This window comes from Dysidea avara, chromosome 9 (genome assembly GCF_963678975.1).
Source record: "Dysidea avara chromosome 9, odDysAvar1.4, whole genome shotgun sequence".
Taxonomy (NCBI): domain Eukaryota; kingdom Metazoa; phylum Porifera; class Demospongiae; order Dictyoceratida; family Dysideidae; genus Dysidea; species Dysidea avara.
Window position 1 is genome coordinate 25,733,967 of NC_089280.1, and position 21,722 is coordinate 25,755,688.

General features: G+C 36.6%; 1 protein-coding gene across 1 annotated transcript; it reads right to left on the reverse strand.

The window, feature by feature from the left end:
• Positions 1-179: 179 nt before the first annotated feature.
• Positions 180-20,520, reverse strand: LOC136266669 (neural cell adhesion molecule L1-like). The gene is made up of 15 exons (XM_066061670.1): positions 20,360-20,520; positions 15,576-15,938; positions 15,370-15,518; positions 11,326-11,485; positions 11,235-11,273; positions 10,851-11,180; positions 8,676-8,823; positions 8,449-8,615; positions 8,242-8,399; positions 7,593-7,761; positions 7,175-7,465; positions 6,825-7,124; positions 771-797; positions 610-721; positions 180-562 (listed from the first exon to the last, which is right to left on the reverse strand). The coding sequence occupies exons 1-15, from the start codon at positions 20,466-20,468 to the stop codon at positions 340-342; spliced, it is 2,745 nt and encodes a 914-aa protein (XP_065917742.1). The 5' UTR covers positions 20,469-20,520; the 3' UTR covers positions 180-339.
• Positions 20,521-21,722: the final 1,202 nt, after the last annotated feature.

Sequence of the window (21,722 nt, forward strand, 5' to 3'; positions counted from 1 at the left end):
ATGCATTCAACCAGTATACTTACTAGAACGACTTAACTGTTTAACCAGCTGGTACAGACATGAATGTGAGTATATAAAAAGTCTTGCTCAATGTGTGTCCTTTGTAAATAATAATTTATGCCTTGCCAGAGTTATACAGTTACCTTACTAGTATCCGTGCACTAAGCCCTTCTTTTTGCTATGACATTATCATCATTGAAAAGTATTCTAATTTTACAAACAATGAATGACATTGGACAGTGCTGTCAAAAGATAGTGTGGCACAGTACAGATGTATGTATATGATATGTAGCTATTCAGGCAAGCAGATCAATTTTGCATTCAATGATTAACATTGTACTAGCTGATATTGGTAGATATGCTTTCACTAATTCTTTGTAGTTCTTCATTTCCTGTTGTTGCTGTGTCCAATGCATCTATTGGAGTTTCCCTACGACAAGAAACAGTACGGTCTTCATTTGCTTCACCAAACACTTCAAATAAAGAATCATTACTGCTTCCAAGTTGTGTTTCCTTTCTCATACTATATGCAGTGAAGGGTTGTGAAATCCTGACTTTAACCCTGAAAATTATGTGCATGCAAATTAGTCAAATATTAAGACTCCTCACTGATTTCTGTTCTTGTAGCATTTGATTCCTACATAAACTGATAGTAGTACCAGTAGCAAAAAAGCTGCCACAGAAGAAATACATCCAGCCACAATAACTCCACCACTCAGCTCTGGAATATTAGCTAACATGGGACATTTTGTATAAGAAGTGTAACTTACCACTTTTATATCCATCCACCAAAGATACTATTGTATAAAAAAAAAATTTTGTTACAGATGCAGCAACATTTGTAGGTCTTTACATTCTAACAAAGCGACATAGCTATATGTATTCTGTAGCATGTGTTTTACATGTGTTTTACAGCAAATTGGAATATAAACATTAAAGCCATATAAATTTATAGTAGTATATTTAATTTAAAAATGAAATAGGGATTAAAGTAGTGAAACAAGAGATGAATGGTGGTATTACAGCATCTGTGAGATTCTTACTTTGGCATGTTATAACAATTATTTTGTTCTATGCCAAAGTAGGGATTTTCCCACTGAGCTATGCTGTAATACAGTAGGACCACCATTATTTGAACGCCTGTGTGCCAGTTACATCATAAAAGTGTTCAGATAAGTGAATTTGTTCAGATAAATGAAGCCCATTCGTTTATATACAGAGTTCTGTTCAACTACTCTAATAGAACATACACTTGCTCTAGTAGAATGTTCGCCTATTGACGAAATACTTTAATAGAGCAGTCATGCACTTGTACTGTTCGGATAATCAAGGGTTCAGGTAATTAAGGTCCTACTGTACCAACATTCATCTCTTGTTTCACTACTTTTATCCCTTGGATCCTTACTTCATTATTAAATTTATAATTTTTATTATACTAGTTTGTTTGGTTTTTGTTATATATAATATGCATGTGACTGTTCTATTAGAGTGACTGCTGTATTAGAGCATCCTGAGTCAGTCTTTCACCTGTGTGTCACTATTTCAGCTGTGCTAGCATTATAAATACAGCAAGACTAGTACTAATAATAAGGGGGTGATCCAACCATGAAATTACAGTATCTACCAAGCATAAGTACTTTAAATAAGTTTGTGGCATCTAAATATGCTGCTCAAGGAAAGTCATACAATATGTGAACATGATCACTGCAAAAGCAAACTCAGTAAGAAGAAGTCTTTTACAACGGAATCTAGCAAAATGTCCTACAGTTAAATGCTACTGCTATAATACATTTGTTCGCCCCATTCTAGAATTTGCCTGTACAGTGTGGTCCTCATACCGTGAGCATAACATCTATACAGAGCTTATGATAAGAATTCTCTGTTGTCCTGCCACAATGTCCTGACAAACCAAAATCGGCCGGACAATTGCCAAAATTGACTGGACATGAGATGGATGCCCAACATGTCTACTGTAGCATAGCAAATAAACATTATAGTGGTAAGACATCACATGCCTTACTGCAGCTGTTATGTGGTTAAAGTACACCAGTGGGTTGGCAATGGTACATTTATGGTCACTCCCTTGGGTTGTAAGAATGTATACTATCTCCTGGCAACCAAGTGAATGTTATTGTTGATAGCATGCCAGCTCAGCCCTTAGGCTCCTTCTTTATGCTTTGATGGGACACTGTGTCCGGACAAATTGCATTATGGTCAGACATCTATGCAATTTGACCGGATTTTGTCCGGTGTCCGGACGTTATCATAAGCTCTGCTATAAAGTAGATGTGGTACAGAGAAGAACAGCAAGGTTTGTGATAATTATAACAGTACAGCTATAGTGTTACAGAAATGTTGAACAGTTTACAATGGCACACACTGGAGAAGCGAAAAAATAATGTGAGAGCCTCACTAATGTATAAAATAATTAATGACATGGTAGATATTAAATGTGCAACAACAGTTTACACCAAGCAACACCACAACTAGAGGTCACCATCAAAGATTTCTGCAGTTGCCATGCAACAATGGTAGATGCTTATAAGAACTCCTTCTTTCCTTTTACGATAAAATTATGGAATCAACTAGATGATCATATTATCCAAGCTCCATCTCTTGACTTATTTAATGATTATATAAACTTGTAACTAAGTAGCTAAAAATACAGGGGCGGATCCAGACTTATGGAAAGGGGGGGTCAAAAATAAACTGAGGCACTACATCGTCTCTGGTTTGATAAGGTGAGACCAAAAAAAAAAAGGTCACAGCCAGCTGACAATAGCTGCCCACCTCACCAACCACGCATTAACAGCTGATAAAGTACATAAAAATCCTTAAATAGCTCATTACTGTTCTAATACTGTGACTGCTTTATTAGAGTGACTGCTCTATTAGAGTATCTCGATCTTGGTATACTAAAAAGTTTTGGAGGGGGGTCAAGAGCCCCCTTTGACCCCCCCCCCCCCCCCCCCCCTGTATCCACTCCTGAAATGTGTATGATTATACTCATGATTGAGTTTGTACATTAACTTATATATATTGATATGGTAAATTAATGCCTCAATATGGTTTCAGTGCATGAAGAAAAGGATGAACAACCTGATTGAAGAAAAAGGGAAAGACAAGGCACACACTTGTCAGAACCCCCAAAGACACATGCAACTGGTGAGTCTGTTATTGTGGCATAAAATGGTTGCTTTGTTTGGCCTCCAGTCTTGTGACTGTGGTCAGGCAGGCAGACAGAAATTCAAGTTTTAGCAATTTAAAAAAAAATCTATATTCGGCTGTCTGTAATAGTAGAGCAACATAGCAGGAAAATTGTGCACTGTTGGTAAAAGTATGAAACTTTCCACACGGTACACCCATAGATTTATGGTACACCTGATGACATAAAATTTGGGTCGTGCAGCCATTGCTGATTTGACCTTCGGTGAATGGTTCATTTTATGTCCAAAAATTGTGACCCCTGTCTATAAATCACCCGTGCAACACTCAATTTGTTAAAAATGGTGTTGCATGGGTAAAGGTCACTACTTTTAAAAATATAATGAGCCATAACAGACACTAAAGGTCAAATCAGTGATGGCTCCACCTCTCAAATTCCATGTCATCAGATGTACTAATTATGTGGAAAGTTTCATATTTCATCACAAAGTGCACAATTCATCCTATTTTTGTGAGTATGCTGCTCTACAATAAAATGTATTCTTGTTTTGAATGCTGTATTTGATGTTAGATAGACTAATATTCTGTAAAGGTGATTTTCATCGCATAAGATGTCTCTAGGATTATTTTAAAGGCAGAATTTTACATGGCGCATGTCACTTTTGGAGGTCCCTACTTAAACAGTACTACTGTACTGTTTGATACATATTTAGTAGAGTAGCTAAGTGAAAAAATCGTTCACTTTTTAATAAAACACCAACCTTGGTACAACATTTGCTTAATTCATCCATTTCATATTACATATGGTGCCACTAAAATTACCAAACATATCATACTCAAAGAACCTGAAAAGAAAAACAATGGAAAATGTATTATGGAAACCATAAAAGTGCTCTGAGCTGGCTCAACAGTAAATATACTGAAACTTTGTATCTGAATACACAAGCAAGGGATGGTGATATCCAAAAGGTGATCAAAGGAGGTGTCCATCCAGGTCATTAGCTTACCATGTTAAGAAGCACGGAGGGTCAAGGTATGTGAAGCCATAGATGTCCAATATATTATTTCTATTGGATCGTATCTGTATTTTTAACACTGAAATATTGGCTTCATTAGAAGTGTTTAAAAACAGATTATTTTATCACATTTTGAAAGATTTTCTGATTACATCTGTAAATTGGAGATACAATCTGCTATTTAAAAATTTTGAATGTGCCTGTATGGTTTCCTGACCAGCTATAAATGGGCTTATAACCTAGTTTAAAAGTTTCAAAACATGCCCTAAGGCAATGACTTTGACGTGGGACTATATCTCAAATGATTTAGTATACTTTACTCAACTTCCACAGAAAATTTGGTGCTTCTATCACAAAGTGAATGAGTTCATCAAAATTTGTTGCTTAGCCACTCTACTAATTGCAAAAGTACACCAAAAAAAATTTGAATTTTCAACTAGAGTAGGGACCATAACACATTGATAAAAAGTACCAAAACAAGCTGGAGTAGTGCATGATATTAAATCACAGTAAAACAATAAGAATTGTTATATCCCTACTGTGCTCAAGATACCATGACAGAAATGCACAGTAGGGATATAACACTTCTTATTGTTTTACTGTGATTTAATATCATGGACTACTCCAACTTGTTTCAGTCAGTACTTTTTATCGATGTGCTACGGTCCCTACTCTAGTTGAAAATTCAAAATTTTTGTGGTGTACTTGTTTGTTAACTTTTTTTGTAAATAACTATTATGACTGGTGAACCACGCATACCGCATCTGAAATGATGCCTCGTTTTTGAAAAGTGAAGTATCCATTATGCTTCACTGTTGGCTATGTTCAACCCGTTACACAGCAGTATGAATCAAGAACCATTCTAAAAGCACCCCTGCTAACAAATTAGCCACTATGAAAATACGGACGATTTCCATTATGAAGCGAAGCCATGACATGCTACCGCCAAATCAACATCTTTCGCTGTCAGCAAAGATGAATGGGACACAAAGGAGGACACTGGTAAGTCCATGAAGAATGCATTGTACATATTGTGGTATGCCAAAAGGCACCTCTCGGGCAGAAGTGACATCGAACAGTGAAAAAAAAATCAAGCCTAAATTCCGTAGCAACTTCTTGAAAGTGTTTTAGGTCGATCTGAAAGCTTGTCTAACCAATGCTGCCTCATCATCGTCAGGGGAAATTGAGGCTGCTTTTTGGGTGATGTTATTCATGGGCCACGCCTACTCCTTTGTGGTCCCTACTATACAGTAACTATCGTATTGTATGATATTAGACTAAAGCAAAGTATAGCTACAATAATTACTGAATATTCTGACAGTGCAACAAGCAAACATTTAAAAGTGTGTTAGCTTTTCAGCTTTCCTTTTTCCAAGCTAGATGGACTCAGGGGTGGATCCAGGAGTTGGCAAGGGGAGGGGCACAAACAGACTAAGTTGTAAATGGTTGGAGAGCCAGATTCTCTAGTTCAGTGCTGCATTTTTGAAGCAACAAATAATCACCTCTTAGTAGTATATTACTGTTGATTTTTGCCTTTTTTGCCTTTTCAGATAGTTGTGAAGTCTTAAAAGCTGTTTAAAAGGCTCTGAATTTCTTAAACAAATGCAACACAATAATTATTTTTAGAGGCGCTTAGTACGTACGAAGGTGCCGGGTGACAATTTCACAGCTAGTTTGACTTTGGTTTGCTTTGGTTTCAGGTGAATTTGTAATAAATGCTAGTAAAATGTGCATATTTTCATGAGTTTCTTGGCCCGATAAAGTTTAGTAGCTATTTTAATCAGAAGTATGACTGGCTCCTCCACAAGGTGAGGAATTTGCCCCAAATGCCCCATCCTGGATCCGCCATTGGGACTACCCCTGCCACCAGTCCCACAACAACAATAATTTTCTTTTTCTGATACAAGATGGACCTACTACCTATATGGTCAGTGTGCTCCTAAGCTTAGTAATGCTCTGTTAATTTTAAGTTGTATAACACAATGGAATGACTAAAGTGTATATACAGCCATAACAGACACCTCCTCCACAATTAAGAATCTTGTGCTTCAATGCAAATTCTTAGTTTTGCTACTTGTTTAAAATAAATAGTCACTTAGTCACTAATTGTGTCATTTTTGTTGCTATTGTGACAGTTACATCTGATGATCAAGGCTGATTTAAATCTGCAAAATCATAATTCACTGGGGTCACTATATAGCTATAGTCATTAGTATTGCTTGACTGCTGTTGATGCTGCATTTCATGTGATCACTAAGGGTTTATTTATTTTGGGAATGGCTACATGGAAATTGGTACTAAGGACATAGCTATTACTGTTGTTACTGAGTGGGAATTTTGTGTGGCAGTCTGACGAATATATTTTTTTAATTCTTCAGGAAATAATCCATCACAACTCAAGTATCAAACGCACTAGTTGTATGAATTTTATGAAATGTGCTATTGTTGGAGGGTTTAGTTGTCTTGACTATTGCAGTTTTTTTCATTCTTTGCCTAAATTTTCATTTATGTGGCTGCTGTATGAGTAGCAATGGCCTACTAGTTACACATGCTGCCTTCTTGTAATTGGCCCACATTACACATCTGAAGGAATGAGGCACACATCTTTTGTCTTGTAACTATACCAAGACAAGTTACACTTACAGTGTATCCTAACATTGACAGTAGTGTTATCATCACCAACAGGATTAGTAGCTAAACATGTGTACACTCCACTATCTCTTCTCATAACTTCAATCATTAATACATTCACAACTGACACATTACCAACACCGGTAGCCATTACACTACTAGTTACTAGTCTCTTCTTGTCCACTTCACTTCCATTAATGTACAGCCATACAATATCTGGTACAGGATAACCTGTAGCTGTACATGTGATGTTACCACCTTCAATAATGGTAAGTGTTTCTCCTTCTACTGGTACAGTAATATCAGGTGACACTGTGTAATGATGGATGAAATAGGTTAACAAATTTGCTACATTCACATACCATTAACTGATAGAACTCCAGAACTGATATCAGTTGATAATATATTAGTAGCCTTACATGTGTAGGTACCCACATCAGATGACTCCACATTCTTCACTATTAATCTATTATTGATACTGGTCACATTTACTGACATTGTTGATAAGTTGTGTTTGCCATCTGCCGACATGTTCACTGGTACATCATTAAAGTACCAACTAATGGTAGGAACTGGTTCACCAGTAGCCTGACAAGTGAAACTGACTGAATATCCCTCAACTTGGGTTTGATCTTTCACATCAACAATAATAGCTGGAGAATTCAAAGGATACAATGGTCAACAATATAAATCACACAATACATTCTGATAACCATTTAGCACCAGCATGGAAGAAAATGCTAACATTGTATTTATTACAAGTGTATATGCAACAGTTACCTGGTACAGCTAACTTTCTGCTACAAGTTTTATTATTATTGCTCAACTTGTAATCAGTTCCATCTAACAAGACTAACACTCTGAAACTACAGTTACCCTTCAGTGGTATATCAGGTAATGATAGCTGTTGTATTGACCCAAAATAACCACTCCTCATTTCAGGTACACACTGTAAATCACAACTAACATTATACGTAGTTTAGAAAAAACAATAAATAAAGATGATTGAATGACATATGAGATATTTCAATACATGCTTAATTGTTTATAAGAAAATATATTTCGAATTTGCATGTATGTGGTGATTGGTCTTTTTTCATGTCCTTCACCCAATGAACCAATCAGCAGTTATTGTGAGGCAACTATAGTTGACTTGACATGACTCTGAGTAATAGTTATGATGGTGCACTGCTTAAATATAGAGAAAAGAAAAAAGAAATATATATTGCCAAGTTTTATACCAAAACTTTAGCCCTGCCAAATGTTTGTTGTTTATGGCATACTACATAAACCAGTGAGCTTAGAATGAATAGTCTAAACAATAAACTTCTTATACCAACTTAGTTCATAGCTATTCGACAAGTAAACCATACCCCAAAAATTTTCATATACACAATGTTCCTCAATACATTTATGTACAAAAACTTACTGTTTCACCAACAACTACACCATCAATAGTGTTACAATAGTGATGGATACAGTAGCTCCAGATGGTATTAAGATCATCTTGATAATGATTAATCCAATTTACTGTAGCAATCTCTTCTGTACAGTCCACATTACTGATTTCTGGTTGTAGGGATGATGCTGTTGATATTAATATTGAAACAACACTAACTTCGATACATTCACTCACGGTGAGAATCAATAGTAAATTTAGAGCTATCACTCATTTCATTCAAATCAATGTCCACAACAAATATTGTAAATTTTGCATATAATCTTTCTCTTACAAATTCAAAATCTCCAAATTGTAATGACGTATCAGTGGTAAATCTAGTTAGAACTCTGGAGTTATTGTTACTACATTGATGCAACAAGTATATTGTGTTTATTATCACATTGAGTTGATGTATTACTCACTTCTCAAAATCTGTATAAGTCACTCTATAATAATGCACTGACTCTCCCCCTGTGTACTCAGGAGGTCCCCAGGTAAAACTGATTACTTTACTTCCATCAGTAGTAGCAGTAATTGTAGATGACATTATAGCTGGTGGATTTGTCCAGCCTATAAATGGGGGTTGAAATTTAGTGGTAGCTAAATACAATAACAAGGGGAAAAGTAACAAGATACAGTATACTGGAGGTTCATTAACTCTAGGACAGAGACCTACACAATTGCCTATATTATGCTATATCTCAGTTAATGAAAATGTTTATATTTTATGGTTTGTGGCAATCATGGTTTGGAGTTTTGAGTAGCTGTTGGCCTGTGGCTTAACGGAGGTAAATAGCTTAACCGTGCATGGTTAGCACATATGGAATTACGCATGCCTCCAGCTAAATTAGGTATGTGGTGCATAAGGCATCATTTCTTGGTTTTTATCATCAAACTTCCAACATGTTGTGTGTATAAAAGTGCAAGATGGAGAGTGACAATATACTTCTGACGATTAGTGATACCTGACATCAGGTGTAACAACAGCCAAGTCAAAGCTAGAAAATTAGAAGGAGACTTCATCAACCTCACCCTAGATGCTCTGCTCTACAGAACTGTCATAGCACTGATGATGTGAACAACTTGCCACTCAGCATATATACAGTTGTGACATCTTCCAGCATGACTTCTGACAAGTAAGTTAAGCTATTGACTACTTGACATCCCCACAAATGAACTCAGTACTCTCAAGCTCCTCCCGAAGCCTAAGGGATCGCAAACCCACATAGTCTCAGTTATTATTTGGTGGCTTTTCTACTTTTATCAGTCCCTGTTTATGAGTTATGTTCAGTACATTATGGGAGGATATGTCTAGTGGAAGGGGTGGGCACAATTAGAAATGAAGTTCTAGATGGGTAGCTAGACTCAATTCACAGGTAACATGTCAATGGTCTAACCAGCTGTATCAGTTACAGTAGCTATATATGTTGGTAACACTTTACAGTCACACATCAACTACATTGGTAGCACCTGACTGCTGGTATCACTTGTAGCAAATGTGACAGATACTTAATTAGCACAGTACAATTACACATAAACTACATTGGTAGCATATCTGACTGCATCACTTGCAGTACAAGTGACAGCCACATCGGTAACATGGTACAGCCACACAAATCTTGGATATAAGATTTCGTAGGTGAGTACACTGACTGTTCTATTAGAGTAACATCCACGCTACCAGTCTGAAGTTCCTCCTTCTTCTAGATGAAAGAATACAGATCTTTGTTTAGCTCAATCTACTGAAATTTAATAGCTTTGTTTCTTGCAAAATCATCGGCATAGCAATGGGGTAGAACCTCACCACTTTTAATTTTAGAAGATTTACCCCTTCACGAGATACTCTAATAGAACAGTCATATATTATTACTAAGTTTTCCTTGGTTGCCTCAATGGTGGACACACCACCACCATTGTTTGTAGTGACCAAATCTTGGAAAACCTACCTTTTGCATGGGCACAAGCAAACTTTTTGGGAAAACACAAATGAAAATTTCAACAATTTTTTTAAAATTAATTTTTTTGCACATTCGGATAAAGCAACTATTAAACCTTCTTGCTGTGAAGTTTCACACCCATAACTTCTTTTTCCTAGGAGATATGGATGATTATATCAGATCATGTAGTAATTTCACATGCTGGGACAACAAGTAATTTACAAATTGGGTGATTTGTTCAGGTGCTGGAATGGCTAAACTTAGTCTTAGACAGTGATACATGGCATTTAATTGCAGAAAAGTACCAAGAATGCTTCATTAAACTATCAGAAATGTCTTTTAAAGTATTTTAGATGGTAACAATGGAATTATTAGTAAACAAAGTGATTTGTCACCATTTCCTTACCCTTAATCACCCACAGAACTCAATACATTACCTTAATAAAAGTTAGTTTCTAATGTACAGGACAGAAAATCGGCCATATCTCAGGAATGCTTAAAGATATTAAGCTGAAATTTTAACACAAGACAGATGAGTACCGAGTACCTCATTTAAGCTATAAAACAGAAAATTGACCAATGTGCCAAAAAGGTAGGCTTACAAGATCAGGTCACAGATTTTATTTATAAATTAAACATTCAGTATAGTAGTAAATGTACCTCTTGGTAATATCCTTGTTGTCTTACTAACACATCCAGCTTCATTGACTACCACACATTGGTAGGACCCCATATAAGGTCGAGGATCAGACATTATGAGATGTAAAGTAGACGTGTTCCCTTCAGTAACAATTGTCACATTGATACATGATGATACGTTGTCTCCATTTAGTAACCAATTTACTTGTGGTGTGGGATGACCACTAAAACTGCAAGTAATAGTAACATTAACTTTATTAGTAGCAATTTGTGGTAGATCCAACAACAAGTCTTCTTTATAGTAAGTAGTGTTATGTCCTTCAGTAATACTAAGAGCCACAATAGATGGTGCTGTATATAGTATTACACATCAGTAACGTGGTATTACACAATATAGCTACATACCAAATAATATGTCTTCTGTAAAGTTTGAATTGTTCCCTACTAAAAAAAAAAACAGGGATGAGAACATAACTAGACACCCAATTTGACTAACTTTCTGTCTCACTTCCATTAACAAGTATTTGGTAGGTAACATTGTAAGTTTTATCATGATCCTTCCAACCAATCTCACACTCAAACACATCACCAGATATGTTAGCAGTAACATTAGATAACACCAAACTACCACTGGATGGTGATATCTGTATGTTATCCTGTAGCATGTACACAAATGATATACATGTACAAGTTAAATAATGTTCTGCACAATACAGTATAATTGTGCAGATTGTAGTTGCATTATAAGGATTGTTTATTATGATAATACTCAGAGCTCACAAGTTCTGCAAGATACATGTAGTGTATATATATATATATATATATATATTCTTCACCAGCAGCAATACCAGATCAGGAGCTCAACTAAAGTTACTCCATCCCATTCTGCAGCAAATCACAAGACACCTATGTTTCATTCCTGATATAATGCCGTGTTTAGTATCTATGCTACCTGTGTTCCAGTGAATACCGGATCTCCTTCAAGTTTCAGTATCAATGTGTCAGTAGTAGGGATGTATTAGGTGATAGAACAAGATGCTACTGACTTACTAAACACTGTAACTTATGAACATGAATGGATTGCATGAATATATGTGTATAAAGAACTTTGTATGGTAGAATCAAAGCAAAAAAGTGTTCTATATTAGCCATACAAGCACAAGTGTCCCATATTGGGCAGTTATAGAACACTTCATAGACCCACAGTTCTATATCAGGTAGTTATAGAACTGCCAGGCCTATATGCAGGCTAATAGCCTGCTTTAAATAAGTTATCACTCACTTTTGGCCAGTACACCAATCAACCAAGCCAGTCTAGGCTGATAGCCTGTACTGCACTGGTTGACCAGTCAGTTCAACCAGTATGAGGAGAACCACTGGATTTAATTTACAGACACACTTGAAGATTTCAATGATGGTTGCTCAGGGGTGTAGCCAGGATTTTTTGAAGGGGGTTCCAACAGCAGTATTGAATTACCAGAAGCAGGGGATCGGGGGTACATCCCCCAGCACTTACAATATTTTAATGAATAAAAACTCAGCAAATTGCTATAATTTATGCAAAAAAGTACATTAATTTTAATGCATATAAGTGCCCATGGGAGATAAAGCTACCTAGTGGAAACAGAGACACATATAGATAGTTATTCCACTAGTATAGGAACTAAGAATTCACTGATACAATCAAAACATTACAACTACAAATATGCATAGCATGGATTCATTTCACATGCCCAAGTGATAATTATTGGAGTTCTATATTGCACACCAAAGCTATAGAAGTATAAGGTCATGCTCAATTTTGCATTTATTAAATGTTAAAATTTCTGAAAAACTCCACTAAATGAAGTTCCCTTAACATAGTGGATATTTACATGCATGTTCTATTAGAGTATACGTGACTGCTCTATTAGAGTATACCTGACTGCTCTATTAGAGTATATACCTGACTGCTTTATTAGAGTATATCAATCTTTTTAACAAGTTTTCAGGAGGGCTCATGTTCCTCTGTAAAATCCTTATGAATGCAAGCTTTGTCAATTGTTGTGCTGTGTCATACATCATTACTCACTCATTTTATCCTTCCACACTAGATGGTGTGTTTATAGGGTCCAAGAAGTATAAATTTTATAGGGGGGTTCCTGAACCCCTTGGAACCCCCCTCCCTAAGCCCCTGGTTGCTTGTGGTCAGCAGCAGTGAATGTTCTTACTACGTTTTGTTCACATAAATGGACGAGTCCTACAAATATCATGGAAATATGCTTAGTACCACAATCGAAAACTTTTAGTTGTTGAGAAGACAGACTAAATTCACAAAACGACTAATACAGGTGCAGCACAGTGCAACACAGGTGCAATGCCTATTCTAACACTACTCCGTGAGTTTATAGTTGTTTCGTGTGTATCTCAAGTTGACAGTTCTCTATACCAAATAAAGCACTGCCTTTGCTCATGCTGTACGGGAAATATAGCACTCAAAGAGTGGTCTAAAGACAAAATATAGCACTCGACTTCGCATCGTGCTATATTTTCTCTCGCCCACTCTTTTTCGTGCTATATTTCCCATACAGCACTTGCGGCAGTGCTTTATCTTATTACATATCTATGCATATGTGGTGTTGCAGGTATGCACAAGCATTTGAGCCTTCTTATATCACTATGTTCTCCTGGTTAAATTCATTGTGGTATGGTATTGGAGGAGTTGAATTGAGGGGCTGTGCTACGGAGAAGGGACACACCAGAAAGTGGCTGGAGGCAGGACTCAATGATATTTTTAACTAGACAGTAAGTTGATAGTTTCATCCTGCACTTCATTGTAAGGAACTGTTGGACCAAGACATGCATGTTTTGTGGACAGGATCAAAAGTAGGGAAGGCAGATGGTAATCAACAATGGTAGCAAAGCGAAGTACAAGTGCATCACAGAAATAGAGTTGCACCGATTCCACTTATAACCAATATTTCAAATACCAAGTACTTACCTTAGAAGTATCTGCAAGTACAAGTAGCAATACCAAGTACATTAGCTACTTCATTACTCTACATAATTATTTGTAATGTACACCATAAGTCAACTCATCCATACATCAAATTTATAAGTTCATGGTACTCTGTGACAAGTTTTAACACAATAAAATGGATAATTCATTCTAATGAGTGCATGCATGATGAAGTGACTAGCCAATACAAGATACATTGAAGTCTTTCAGTTCATCAGCTAGTTAAGTGGTCTTCTATGCTCTACTATGGCTTGAGAAGAAGTCTAGATAATGGTTTTCACAGAAACACCACTACAAATACTCTAATAAAACAGTCACAACAAACTGCTAACTTGATTGCTTTGTTAGAGATATTGACTGTTCTATTAGAGTATATCATTTCTTTGGATTCCATTTTCAGAGAAACTTTCAGAAAAGAAGAATTACTTTGCCTGTTATTACTAGCATTATGCTTGATGCTTTCAAGTATCTATTGTTCCTGTAAAATAGGCTAGTACAAACGGATTTCATTTCATCTGGCACATGTGATAGCCGGTACATATAGCAATACATTGGCCAATAGCTCATGAAAACAGCAGAATCAGCCCAATACAAATATTGGTACTACAATCGATACAGCCCTACACAGAAAGCAGTATTGTGAAGAACAGAGTTGTGGTACTTCAAGATAACTAAATAGATGGTTATTTTTCTCCTTAACTAAGAACCGCATGCTAGAAGGGTGTTTAACAAATTAAAGTGTTGACAAAGTAGCCTTCACTCATAATGTTGCTGAAAGTGGACTCAAAGGACAACTGATACTACATATCTAAACAGCCATGTTGATGTACCTAAGAGATAATCATACCAACAGAACAAGACTAGCAGAGCAGGTGTGTTGTCGTGATGTGACAACTAAAGACAGCAATGCCTCCCAGACACACAGGTAAGGAAAATTGCTTTCTCAGACATCAACTAATACTGTTCAACCAAGTAATTCAGGAAGGAAAACAGTTTTTATACAATGTTCAAGTGGATGGAAAATATCTGTAGGACAATGAGAAAAAGTATTCTATTTAAGAGAAAAACGAAAATAAGCAGTTTAGGATGCATGGTGTAATGTTTGAATCCACAGTTTTCTTTGCATATTACACATAAAGAAAACTGTGAAACCATCTTTCAGCTTTACCAAACAGTAATGCAGATCATGGATTTTATGAGACATCATGGGGTTTGTAAAGTAGAAATAATTATTGCACTCTTCTGATCTTTACCACCACTGACACTTAATTGTATCAGAGGTTGGTTAACCTCTTGAACATAAGAATGGTCTTTGGTATTCTGATGGGATGGGTGATGTGCTATAGCACTTACCTCAGAGTCACTGCATACAGTTTACATAGTGGATATAGTTGTTATACTGACTATAACATACTAACTTAATGATAGCTAGCGGAATACAGTGGTACTTAAGCCATACAATTATGTGTGCCAAATACTAAGAGTAACTCCTGCTAATACCATAGACTATTCTATATACACGTATGAGTATTGTGTACTCACCAGACATTGTAGTGAATCACAATTTATATCATTCCTCCACCAACTAATGTTGTCAGGACTGGGGTATATACCTCTCATACATGACAACTCAACATTTCCTCCTTCGGGTACATTCACAACCTGTACTTCTCCACCAATTGGTTCTAGTGCTGAAAAAAAACACATAATAGTGACTATATAGTGTTTGTATAACTGTACTGTACTACCTGCCATCTGAACATGTACTGGTTTTCCAATCACTATATCAGTGAATAAAGAATGTGGTTCTGATGTGCTAGTAATACACTGGTATTTTCCAACAACACTATCATCAGCATTGAAGATGGTAATCTTTCGTCTACCAATCCAGTTAGATGGAGATAAAGTGTGATCATATGGAATATTATAAAACTCATAATCCAAATGTACTCCATCATGTAGGAATCCCACAACACATGATGTATTCTTCAGTGATACCAGCTGAACACAGTTTGTCTCACAATAAAGTGAAATGGTGCTACCAGTAAAGAATACTAAATCATTTGGTTGATCTGTAAACTCCACAGGATATGGTTGCACAAGATAATTAGCTACATAAAGAAAAATACTCTGTAACTGTATGAATTTACAAGTGTATATGTGTGACCCACGACGAATAATTGGTATATCTGTCTAGAATTGCTCCGATGACATTACAAACTGATACTACATGTTTATAGCATCATCAGGGATATATAGGGACACCATAAAGTGCAATGCAATTGTGACACAATCAACTGATGCAGTAGGACCTCGACTATCTTAACTCTCCATTACTTGTCGTTTAGAAGTTACTGCTCTCATTAGGTGAACGTTCTATTAGAGTCACTACTTTTATAGCTGGAACCCTAAATTTCAGTTTGTTAAGTTTTTTGTTATAGCATAGATATGATATACATGCTCCCTGCTTATTTTCATACTATGATGAGCTATGTAATAGAGTACTGGACATGGTTCACCATGTCCAGTTTTCTTCAGTAAAACCACAGCTGATTGTGGTCATGGAGTGCACTAGCAGATCATTAAGTGAAAAGCACGTATTCTGATTGTTTAGAGTAGTATCAGCAATTGCTTTGTATGTATCTACTCCACCTACAGTGGCTTAAACATTTCAAATAATTTTGTGGCATCCAACTACGCTCCTTTAAGGAAGGGAGATGCTTGTTCAAACCAGAAAAGGCACATACCACCAGTAAGTTTTGTAGTGTGAAATGGTGGCTGTGCACTTCTTCATTTTGTCCTCTACTCTAGCCTTGCGACTGTGGTCAAGCAGCGAGGTAGGCAGACCGAAATACAGCTAGATTTTGACAATTAAAGAAATCAATATCCAGCCATCTGCGAGTTTTTCTATTTTAATGCTGGATTTGAAGTTAGGTACACCTGTAAAAAAGACATTTTTATTGCGTATCATGTTTGTATGATGGATTTTACTGGCAAAATTTTGGGTGGTGGCCGTCACTTTATATTGTACTACCATTGTAGTTTAACCATGGAGGAATTTAATTTTGGTGGATTGGCTGTCATGTACTTGTAGGAATTCATTCTTGTATGGCATCTCTATTGGTATTGATATAGTGCATATGTGTAAATTTATTAGTTCAGTCAGTAAATCGTTATAAAAAGCATTTTTGAGCTCGTTCGTGTCATGGCGCCCAACGTGGGGCTCACAGCCTGAGCCTGAAGACTGACCTGAATTCCTTGGTGCCAGGTGTGAATAGGCACCTGTAAAGGTGAAGAATTCGTATTGCATAAGAACTGTTTTTCTCAGTTATTTTCATTTTACATCTAGATACATAGACTTCTGGCAAATCATTTTGGACTATATAGTGTAGTTTGTAAATTCGTTGAAATATTGAACATAATGTCAGACAGTGAGTCACTAGACAAACTGAAAGCTCGAAGAGGAGGCCAACGAAGTGTGGTTATATAGCAGATTTCTCAATGAAGCATCTTCTCTGATGGAGCAGGAAGGGGCGTAAGCGAGTTTTTTCCAGCCATCTGCAAGTTTTTCTATTTTATAATGCTGGATTTTTATTGAGTATCATGTTTGTATGATGGATTTTACTGGCAGCATTTTGGGTGGTCACTGTCACTTTATATTGTACTACCATTGTAGTTTAACCATGGAGGAATTTAATTTTGGTGGATTGGCGTTTGGCAAAACTGGCTGCATCCACCAAATTAAACATCTTTGTGATATCAATCAATGCTCTGTAAAATGCCCACCAAATTAACACTCCACTTATATATAATTAGATAACAAAATTGCCTAATATAACCATTTAAACAACCAGTGTTGAAAATATAGTTATAGTATATGCATTCATCTACTATAAATCGTTGCTGTTAGCTCATCTATTTATAACAACTTAATACATAAGATGTCACCCACTGCTGACAGAGCTCTTTGTACATATCATCCAAATCCAACACAAATACGTGTCTTAGGCTGTCTCCAAAGGAAATAGTATTTAATACAATTTTCTGTTTCCCTGCTTAATCATAGCAAGAACCATGTAGCTACTCTTGATCAAGTGACCACAGGAAGACGTAAATAGTCAAACATTCCTACACAGTAAATGATGGCCAAAACTGAATGTTTGTATAAGGCCACACAAACTTAATTATAAGTCTCATCCCCATTATTGCTGTACATTAAGGATTTTTGTCTAGTTAGAGCAGTCTACTGACATTCTGAATCACCTAATTCAGCTACCTTAAACGTATAATAAAAATCTGCCTGCCCGCATTGCTATAATGAGTTTATGTATCCTGAAAATATATGTATGTTTTATTATGGCTTTACAGCACAAGTGCTAGCTGAAGATCTGTAGGGCACCTGGCAGTCATACCACCTGTTTAAAGTTGTTGGATAAAGTGTGTTTGAAAAGGTGGAGAAAGGGAGAAAAAAATCCATGACTGGACCTGGGCAATCTCTGAGCAACAGTAGTTATAACAGTGTTGCCATCATCTGGGAAGTTGCCATTAGACTGGGTTAGTGCCAATGTGGTCCCTGTCCACAAGAAAGGTGACAAACATCTTGCAAGTAACTATCGCCCAATCAGCTTAACTTTCATTTTTATCAAAGTTATGGAAAGAATCATCCATCAGCAGCTTGTTGCAGCTCTTGAGCAACACAATCTTCTCGATGATTTTCAGTTTGGTTTTCGCCAGAAACATTCAATAGTTTCATTACTTTTAGAAGCAATTCATGACTGGGCGAAATCTCTGGAACATCATAATAGTGCTCACTGTGTTTTCTTAGACTTAGTGAAAGCTTTTGACTCGGTTTCTCATCCATGATTACTATAGAAGTTGGAGGCTCTTAGAATTACTGGTGATATTCTGAACTGGTTAAATGCATTTTTAACTAATCGTCACCAGCATGTTGTCGCTAATGGGGAATTTTCTTCATGGCTTCCAGTTATCTCAGGAATACCCGGGGCTCAGTCTTGGGTCCTCTTCTTCTTACTTTATGTCAATGATATTTCAACAGTTGTATCTCATAGTGAAGTTAAAAATTGGGATATGTTTGTTGGAAATCACAATGCCATCACATTTAAGTGGGTTTAGACGCAAAAGCTATTTTTTTGCCCATTGAGCTACACTTGACAAGTCAAGCTGAAGTAACTTAACATCATCAGGAGATGATATGTCCTTGTGTATAGTGATATCATCAGTAAATATATAACTTAACATCATCAGGAAATGATATTTCTTTGTTGATAGTGACATCATCAGGAGATGATACTTCCTTGTAGATAGTGATATCACTATCAACAAGGAAATATCATTTCCTGATGATGTTAAGTTACTTCGGCTTGACTTGTCAAGTGTAGCTCAATGGGCAAAGAAATAGCTTTTGCATCTAAACCCACTTACACGTGATAGCATTTTGATTTCCAACAAACGTACCCCAATTTTACCATCATACTATCTAGATTCTTCTATTATTTCATACCACTTTGTTGTACGATACCTTGGTGTTCCAGTCGACCCAATGCTCAATTGGAATGAACATTGTAAATATATTTCTGCTAAAGCTACACATTCCCTCAATTTTCTTTGACACTATTTGTACAATGCTTCTACCTCAATAACATCTTCTGCTTACAGATGCATTGTATGCTAGTCCTATTTGGCATCCGCATACAGCTAAAAACATTGATGCATTAGAATCTATATGATGACGAGCTGCCCGGTGGGCTTTCAGCAGCAGGTGGATTCCTTCATCCTATTGTTGGAGCAAGTGTTCTGATGAATGTATTTCAGAATTGAAATGGCCTACCATCCAACAACGTCACATTTACTTTTCTATTTGCCACATTCATGACAGTCTTCACCACCAGAACTCATTACCATTTTACAAACATTTCAAGCTGTCCCATACTTCTACAAGATCTCATCCCCTATCTATTTGGCCTGTTGCATCTTCTATCAATTCTTTAATTTCGCTATTCGTTCTTTGTTAGCAGCCCATTTTTGTGGAACGCTATACCTTATACCATCCTAAAGATTAAAAAGTCACCCTTATTCCATTTAGCCCTTTGTCATTTTCTTTTTTGACTTTGTTTTGTTTTTATAACATGTTGTTCTTGTTTTTTGTTCTTGTAATACCTGTACTTGATATTATCTTTGCTTTTGTAATGTGTTGTTTTAATTGTATGTATGTATTTGTTTGTGGGGAGTACGTTTACAGGTGTGTCCTTTTGTACAACCCAGTCTTTTGACAAAATTGATAATAATAATAATAATAGCTATACCTGTCACACGTACTACAGCTACGTACATTACACCTACACACTTGTTAATTGATACACTAGCGCTTCATGTCTGCAGCATGACCTATAGGGTTCTGTCCTGAGAGTGCCAGTAGCTATACACTGATAATTTGAAGTGTAGTAATGAGTGCATGATACAGTTTAGCGGTTTACAACATATAGAGCTCGTACTGAATCACTGAACTACTCACCTTGACTTGGCCATAGCTTCTTATTGCCAAAACTGGGGCAAAAACACTCCACTAATCCGTAAATGTAACTAGAGATTAAACACACGATAAAAAACAATGTACCACCCATACTGGTTGACCGGCCGGCGACTGCACCAGTGTAGCTAGCACGATCGGCCTAACTATATAAACCCGTGTAGCTACTCTTATATAGTAGTATAATATATTATAATATTGACTATTATACCCGTGTACCCTTTTTGTTTATTGTGTACTGTTTTATCTTATGTCATTAATTTAAAAAAAATATATTGACTATAATAGTCCCCTTACGTAGGGTCCGCAATCCGAAAAATCAACTATCACAAATCAATCCCCTTACCATTGTGGGATGTTCATTGTAGTATCCCATTGCTAGATCCACCATGAAACCGGAGGCACGATTGTTGTCTTCACAGAACTATATCGATTTTAGTATTTCGTGAGATGCAAAAATTATTTTTTAAATTTCGTGCTCCACACAAAGAACAGGATAGAACTTGCTGCTTAGCTAGATATTATCTAGAGTTAATGTAGTTAAAAAGTACGCTCAGTAATAAGCAAATGATTCACTGGGTTACCGGCACAGGGTTGCTTTCTCTCAAGAAGCAGAAAACAAAACACGAATTTTCAAATTCAAACTGCCCTACCAGCCAAGATAAGAAAAGCCAACTCTTCCTCATAGTGATGTGATAAGGTTGGATGCATAGTCTGTCTATGCTGTTAGTCTGGAAAGGATCTGAGACTTCTCACCATCTGGGTGAAGAACGTCAAAATTTTCGTGCGTCATTTCAAGGGATTCTCTCAATGGTACCAAAGTGCTTTCCAGTACTTCTGATGCCACACTGGTCACTTAGTTTTGTTTAGAATGATGATAAAAGATGGTTCAAAACGTTTGGTAGTAGTAGTAGTTGGTATTTCTGTGATTTCATATGTTGCAGTGTACCAGTAGCTCACCAGGAGCTCCACCCAGCTCGAATCAAAAATGAAAGATTTTGTACATTTTTCGGTTTGTTTTGGGATGTTTTGAAGCATAATGGTGATGTAGGGTGATCTAGTGAAGATTTGAAGCTGTTGTGGAGCGTGAGAAGTGAAGTCAAATTTGGACGATTTTGCTGCCTCCCTTGATGCATAGCTTAGAGCGAGGTGTGGAAGCTGTGGATGAAACAATAATTGACAACCGCTATTACCAAACGTTCAGGGACATCTTTTGCCATAGTTTTAGTCTATAATTGATGATTGTTGTGGCTGCAGAAGCGTTGGAAATGGCTAGAAAGTGCGACACAATTCTTTGATGCTGCAGAAAATTTTGACGCTCATCACCCAGATGGTGAGAAGTCTCAGA

What these genes read in the sequence shown, in the direction of transcription:
- LOC136266669 (XM_066061670.1), bottom strand. Translation starts at nt 20,468, where the DNA reads ATGGGTGGTACATTGTTTTTTATCGTGTGTTTAATCTCTAGTTACATT. An exon ending in TACAGAAGACATATTATTTG is followed by an intron (nt 11,181 to 11,234) that starts GTATGTAGCTAT and finishes TACTATATACAG; the next exon opens with CACCATCTATTGTGGCTCTT. An exon ending in TGGAGTTCTATCAGTTAATG is followed by an intron (nt 7,125 to 7,174) that starts GTATGTGAATGT and finishes ATCATTACACAG; the next exon opens with TGTCACCTGATATTACTGTA.